Raw genomic sequence first — 7332 nt, forward strand, 5'->3', positions numbered from 1 at the left:
TCAGCTGATCTCCTCAGTCAGCTGACATCGAAGTAACAGCTGACTGAGGCTGTAACTTATATATATATATATTGTTATTATTATCATCCGTTTTTTTTTTTTTTTTGTGAGCTGAACTTAACACATACGCACACAACATTACAATTCTTGGTCATTTGGAATCAGGGAACTTTTAAACGTTTATTCCCGGAATTGAAAACACGGACTCAAAACTATTTCCTTGCTAAGGGAGAACAAAAATCAAATCAATCGAAATGTCATAAAACAAAATATTTTCCTTGAAATAAATGGTAAGTATTTATAATTTTGTTTCAATAATGTTAGATTTTTGTTTAGGTCAGAAGCCTCCAAGACCGATATCGAAGGATAAAGAGATGAAGTTAGAGGCGTTGAGAAGTAGACCGAGAAAAAGGCCGGATTGGACAGACATGATGAAAGAGGTTGAAAAAGGGATAAAACTGAACCACATTAAATGCAATGACAGAAGTGCACCCGTCCTCCCCAAAACCAAAACCAAAGGACAGGTAGGCAGAGCTATTAACAGAATCTCAACCATACTAAATGTTATATCGTTTTAACAAGCTAAATGACAGTAATATTACTCCATTTAACACACATTTAAAATTAAAGATCATGAATAAGCCCCCTATAATAAGCAACAGTTTTAAATAAAGGCCTTTTTTTCTTCTTTTTTTTATGATTACTATTATTATGATTAAACTACTCTCCGGAATCAACAAATATCACTATTTCTTCATTTTTCTTACCTCCTCTTCTTTACTCCTGCTAATCATTTTGTCTTTTCCTCCATAAATCAACCTATTTCCATCAAGTAAATTCAAATAAATGGAAATGTTATAGTATATAAATACTATATTTTATGGGGGTTACTAACCATATATTCTTCAGTTACAGCATAATTTTTTTGTTCCAGTTTGTGTATGAATCTGAAAAACCAAATTCTCACAACCTTCTCTTAAAAGAGATACAATCAGGTGTACAACTCAAGAAAGTAAAAACAAATGACAGAAGTAAACCAATATTGGAAGGTAAGCTGGTTTAGTGTTATAGATTGACATGTAAATATCAGTTTTCTTTCGTATTTGAATATTCCACAGTAAATTTTCAATAAAACAATTTTCTTCTATATGTACAGTACTTTAAGCAATAAATTATTGATAATTATTATGCCCCTAAAAATAACGGAGGACCCTCACTATATTCTGGATTCGGATAGGACGCTTGTCTAGTCCCAATCAATGGCGATTTTGTCTATTAGTCACTTAATTCTGTCTATTTTATATATATATATATATATATGTTTTTTCCATATCTACACACTGGGAAGCTACTAGAAGTTGTATCTGAAAGTTGGTGTAAAAGCGATTATGAAATCTGAATTACCTTAGGGAGTGCCCTAACCTTACTCTCCTTCAAAGGAAAAGTGAAGCCAAAAAAAGCCACGCCCAAGAAAGGAAGGTTTACATTGAAATTAATAGAACTGTCCGCCATTGTAATATTTAACTGAAACTGGTGGCAGCCAGTGAATAGGTTGTACTCTTCCTCTACTCTTCTGCCACGCCCCTGAAAGGCACATAAGGCCCACCTTTTTTGGCTTCACTTTTTCTGGCAGCTTAACCTCTTCATTTAGGATTAGGTCATTTTGTATTTATTTTCCCATAACTCCTAAAGGGTGCATTCTAGTGAAATAGTTATAGTATAAGAAATTAAACAGTGTTAAATTCAGCATATCATCGAAGAAAAGAACCAATATAAACTTATGAGAATAAAGAAAATTAAAAAAAAAAAATTAGTTGTTTGAAAATTCTATGAAAAAGACGAATTGGTCATTTCCAGCTTGATATATATTTTCTCTTTAAATAAAAAAATAGTAAAACATTAAACATGATATCAAAACAGAAGTTTTTATTCAGTATAAATATGGACCAAATTTATGTATATATATTTACTTATTTGAAATTACTATTGACTTATAGGTATTTTAAAAATAAAAATTACAAGAAACAAAAAACGGGAGACAGCACCATATTTGAGGACAGATTTACTTACTGGAGTAAAGTATCATCAACTTCTGGTGCAAAGTTATTCACAGTCATTTGTTCGGAAATAGCGACTAAAAAAGAAATTAGTCATTTTAATTTATTGAAATTTACAACTGTACAGTAAAATACAAGAAGTAAATGATTTTTAGTGAGAATTTGAGTAAGAATTTGTTTTCTTACTCCAGATTATGTAGAATAATTTTCCATTTCCCTCCTGGCACCCCAATTGTGTTGTGATTTCCTTAATCTGAGTTGTCACCAATTTTGTATTTTCTAAGAGGTAGTCTTTCCAAAGGTATTTCATCAGTACAAAGTTCGCAATTTAGGATGTGTTTAATTTCAATACTATATAGATGGGCTTGGAGGTAATAATGTCCAGGTAGTAATTTGAAATTAGGAACAGTCTTTTCTCAGTGAATCCAGGTGCAGTAATTTTTCAAGGAGTCCTTCCCACCTTTTTCCTACTACCTGATGATCTTAAGCACATGGGAATATCACATAAGCGATATTCCCATTATATAAACATTAATTACATTCTAGAAAGTTGTTTTCCATGTTTACAAACTAATAACTTAAAAACTAATTTGTATCGAAATTTCAGGTCTCCGAAAATTCCGAAGGCAAATGACAATTGAAGAACTTATTACAAAGTCGGCTTCAGTAGCAGATGTAGTGGCAGTTGCATCGGAACCAGATGAACTTGACGACATTGATAAAGTTCGGGATGATCTTCAATCGACAAAGCAAATGCTTGCACTTGAGTTGCGAAACAAGGAAGCACTTGAAAGAGAAAACAAACGAATACTGGCCCGACTTGCTAATTTGGAAGCAGAATTGGAAAAAGAAAAGCTAGAAAAGAAAATAATGCAAGAAAAAGGAGATGTAGCTAAAACAAGAACTGCAGAAGATGATAAAGTAAGTAAAAGCTTAACAGAATAACTTAAACATCCAAAAGAGTCAATAATTCTGAAAATAATAAAGTTGGATATACTTAATACATTGAGTATACTTTCCTATTTATTTATTGAAATTATTATATAAGAGTATAATAAAGTACAATATGAAAATGTAATAATGTATGAATTAGAACACATATCTTTTGAAAGAAACAACACATGATAACACTTCTATCACTATTTTAAGTTATAAAAGTTCCCATTACCATCTTCTTTTCAGATGTCTGTCTTGGTGGATTATCTAGGATAGTTTGGGATAAAAGTTAAAGAACTAGCGGGTTTGTGAGGGTAAGTGTTTCGGAACTAAAGGAGGTATATCTATTTTGAGCCAAATCTGCAAAAAATGGGATATTGAGGCCTTTATGGATAAGTTTATTTTAGACCAGATAAGGAGCATTAAAGATTTTGGATCAGGAAGATTGAATAAATGAGGAATTTTATGGTTTTTATGGAAACCCAAAGCTCAATTCTGTATATCAAAACAGGTCTGACAATTGTGGTGTATGAGTTTTTTGTAGAAAATGGGGAATTTGGAGCATTTGTCATGTAAATGTTGTAGTAATCAGAATCTATGAGTAGTCTCTTGTAGATTAAGTTTTGTATGAGTATTCTATGTAAGTCCCATGTCATGATGGAATCCTAAGTAACGGATTTGTTCAACAGGCTTGAGTGGGAAATTAAAAAAGGATACCATAAAGGAGGGTGTAATGGGTTTATTAGGGGGTTTGGGTAATGATGGAAATAAAAAGTGATTTGATGGGATTTGTAAGGATTTATTTTAATTCTCCAATTATGACAACATTCTTCAATGGATGTAATATCTGAATGAAGGGTTTGGGATGCAGCAGCTGGGTCATTATTTACAGATAGCAGACATGTGTCATCAGAAAATGTTAGGACTGTGTTAGGATGGGTTGGGATAATAGCTGTAGAAGACGTACAGAGAATGGGACCTAAGATACCACTAATATAGTGGACTGAGAAAAGAGGGATGAGTAGGCTATTTTATGATTTACTAACAAAGTTTTGTCAAAGAGGTAGAAACAAATTGATAGGAAATAAGTCGGAGGAAGGAATTGAGGGAGTTAATAGAGCAGTCCTCAGAGCCACACTTGTCAAAAGCCTGTTCAACATCAAAAAACACTCCAGTGCAGTGCATCATGTGTGAGGCCATTTGTAGCCGATGGTGTTAAGTCGTCACCATAGTAACCTCAAGTCTGCAGCAGCGTCAGTCGAATTCGGCCAGGGGGGATTGCCTTTTATTTAGAAGCGGTCCTATGAAATTGAGACTTAATCGTTCCACTCCAATTGGAATAGCTTACTTACCTGTAGGATAATTAGCTCCTCCCCCTCCATCCCCCTGTATGTCAGAAAGAGGGCAAATAAAACAAAAAAAGTGCATCCCGCACTCCGCAGTAGATTGAGATATTCAAAATCCAAATTGATGGTCAGCAATTACCATTGAGTATTAAAATTACATAATTCAAATGATTTAATTATCAATACTTAATATTTTCAAAATCTGGCAGAGGACTCAAAATATTTTTTGTATTAAATGAAAATACACTTTATCATGATAACAATACATAATTAGAATGAGTGTAATCCAATTAAATTAATTAATTAAAATATGCTCATTGGCTATCCTTCCAATGACCAAATGTTTTAATTTCTTTTCAACTCTAATTAAATATAGTGAAGTATGTCATAATTATGAATTGATGTTTTAGCTTATAAACAAACTAAAAGAAGAAGCTAATGAAGCAACAAGAATGACTAAAGAAATGGAGGAGAAATATCATAAGACAGCAGAAGAACTGGACTTAACCAGAGCTAAGCTGGAAAGTGCATGGCTTAAAAATTCACAGCTTGAGATAGAGCTCAAGTCTAAGGGAAATTTCACAACACCTATCACAAAGCAGCCTTCAACAAAAAAAATGTCACTAACCAATAGTACCAGCTCTAAGAAAATCATGCCTAGCAATGAACGAATTGAATCAGATACAGCTTCAGAAACTGAAACAGAAGGTAATTAATTAAAAAGTAGAAAAAAACTCTTAGAATTAAATTTTAAAGATCCAAAAACAATACAGATGTAATGTTTTATAAATACAAATATTTTATTTACGATATTTATTTATACAAATTTAGTACAGTACAAAAATTACACCATTCCATCAATATAATTGTCTTAGTTATTTTTCAATTGGTTTCAGCAATTACAATTATTAAAAAATTTTATAAATAATTATTTTAAATGATGTGACATACATATCTTATTAATTTTAACTTTCTGAATTAACGAAGTAAAAATAATTAAATCAAATTTCTTATTTTTGTTCAGAGGATGAACCAGAAGAATCAAATGAAATAAAAGCAATAACACAAGAAGAACGAGAGCTGAGGCTCGTAACACAAAAATTGAAGTCATTAAAAGAGAAGAGAATCACCACTAACAATGAAAAAAGAACATTAAAGTCTCAGTTATCAAGACTTCACCACATTTTAAAAGAAGAAAAAAGAAAATACAAACTATTGCAAAACGAAGTTGAAAAAATGGCCAACATCATGAAGGAAGTAGATGATGAAAGTAATGAAGAGGAAGAGGAAGAAGTGGAGGAAGAAGAAGATGAAGAAGCTGAGGTTGGTATCTGATTCATCATAACTACATGTGAACTTAATAAGTAATACTTAATACTTAATAAGTAATACATCTGTTTTATTAAAACTACATGTGAACTTTTAATAAAACAGATGTATTACTTATTAGTTAGTTGATTATAAAAGAATTAATTAAAACAATTCCATTTACCTTTTTTGTACATTAATTTAAGTAATTAAATAATTATTATATTCACTAAGTCTAAACACAACTCTTAATGGCCTCAAGTTTTATTGATAAACATTAATTTCAGGAAACTGAGACTGAAAGTGAAGATCAATCAGACCAAGAAGATAGCGAAGGTGATTTACCTGAATCTGCAGGTACGCAAGACAAAATAAAGAATTTGCAAAGACGAATTAAAACATATGAAACATTGGTTACAAGAGCAAAAAAGGGCAATTATTTACTTAAAGCAAACATAGACAGAAGACAAGATGATGTAAATAGGCAGAAGGAGATGTCTTTAGCTTTGCAAGAAGACTTGAATGCAGTGCTATCTGAACTAGGTTGATTAAAACAAATAATTGTGTAAAATAAATAATTTATATATATGTATACATTGTACAGATTAATGAAGTTTAGTGTCCTATAATGAAAGAACTTATACAATGTGTGCAAAGGTCTAATTCATAATATTCAATTTAGATACCCTGCATATTTAAGATGTAATTATTATTTTTGTTAATAAACAAACTTTAATTTTACTTAAATTTTTATAATTATCCATGGACTAAATGTATTCATTTTGTTGATTCATTTTTCCTTATTTTTTTTCCTATGCCACAAGAAATAAACAATTAAGCCATTTTCCCTCTTGCAGTCCAATATTAGTTTACTTTTGTCTAGAGTTGGTTTGTATCTCACTGAATATTTTTTAGGACAATACAAGTTAAAATATGATCTCCATCCATGTCACCCATGTTGCTTAGAGGGCATGTCGGTGAATCAGTGATGCCTATCCGATGGAAGTGTTTTTAGAGGTCATAGGAGCCTGTCACAAAGGGACGTGATGGCAGTGCGGGTTGGAGCTCAGGTTCCAGTGCACTCGCTTCGGAACGTTGTGGGTTTGATTCCCACCTAGGACAGTTAACAGTCATTTTTTTGGCGGTCCCGAAGAATGAATCTTGACACTCCTACCTTGGTTAGTACGTGGCGGCAACTAAGGTAGCCGTCAGGTGTTGCCAAAAAGAACCACTAGGCCCACTTGCCAGACTTGTTCTTCCCACTAAATACCAGTACCAGTACCAGTACCAGTACCTGTCACAAGGCAGAAGCAAACCACTCCTTCAGCTCTGCTAAAATTATCAGGGATTCATTTGTCCTTTTTCAGTAAGTTCTCCTATATTTTCCTTCTGCTTGAACTTTGTGTCTGTAAATTATAATATATTTCACTGTTCTATAAGAAAGGGGTCAAACAGGCTAGTTCTACACACATCCCAGCTTAGCTAGCCTGTCAGCTTATTCATTACCATGTATGCCAACATGGCCTGGTATCCACTGCAAAGCCATAGTTCTACCTCATTTCCTCATAATAGCAGCCATGTTTCTACAATATTCTTCAATGAGTGACCATTTTGCAATACCAGCTATTGATAATTTCTGTATTATCATTGAAGATTACATATAAAATTGTTAAAAACAAAATTAT

The 7332-nt window shown here is 32.4% G+C and overlaps 1 protein-coding gene across 4 annotated transcripts in view; it reads left to right on the forward strand.

Moving 5' to 3' along the window:
• Window positions 1–6388, forward strand: part of LOC106679448 (sarcomere length short) — a 52498-nt gene extending 46110 nt beyond the window's left edge. For all 4 annotated transcript variants that reach the window (XM_014418627.3, XM_014418629.3, XM_014418628.3 and 1 more), the window contains 6 exons: window positions 337–524; window positions 935–1049; window positions 2665–2978; window positions 4750–5047; window positions 5364–5662; window positions 5935–6388. In XM_014418627.3, the coding sequence (XP_014274113.1) occupies window positions 337–524; window positions 935–1049; window positions 2665–2978; window positions 4750–5047; window positions 5364–5662; window positions 5935–6195 (1475 nt within the window). In that variant the 3' untranslated portion in view covers window positions 6196–6388. The remainder of the gene's footprint in view (window positions 1–336; window positions 525–934; window positions 1050–2664; window positions 2979–4749; window positions 5048–5363; window positions 5663–5934) is intronic.
• The last annotated feature ends 944 nt before the right edge of the window (window positions 6389–7332 follow it).

Source organism: Halyomorpha halys, unplaced genomic scaffold (assembly GCF_000696795.3).
Source record: "Halyomorpha halys isolate HHAL.00 unplaced genomic scaffold, Hhal_1.1 Scaffold203.1, whole genome shotgun sequence".
Lineage (NCBI taxonomy): Eukaryota > Metazoa > Arthropoda > Insecta > Hemiptera > Pentatomidae > Halyomorpha > Halyomorpha halys.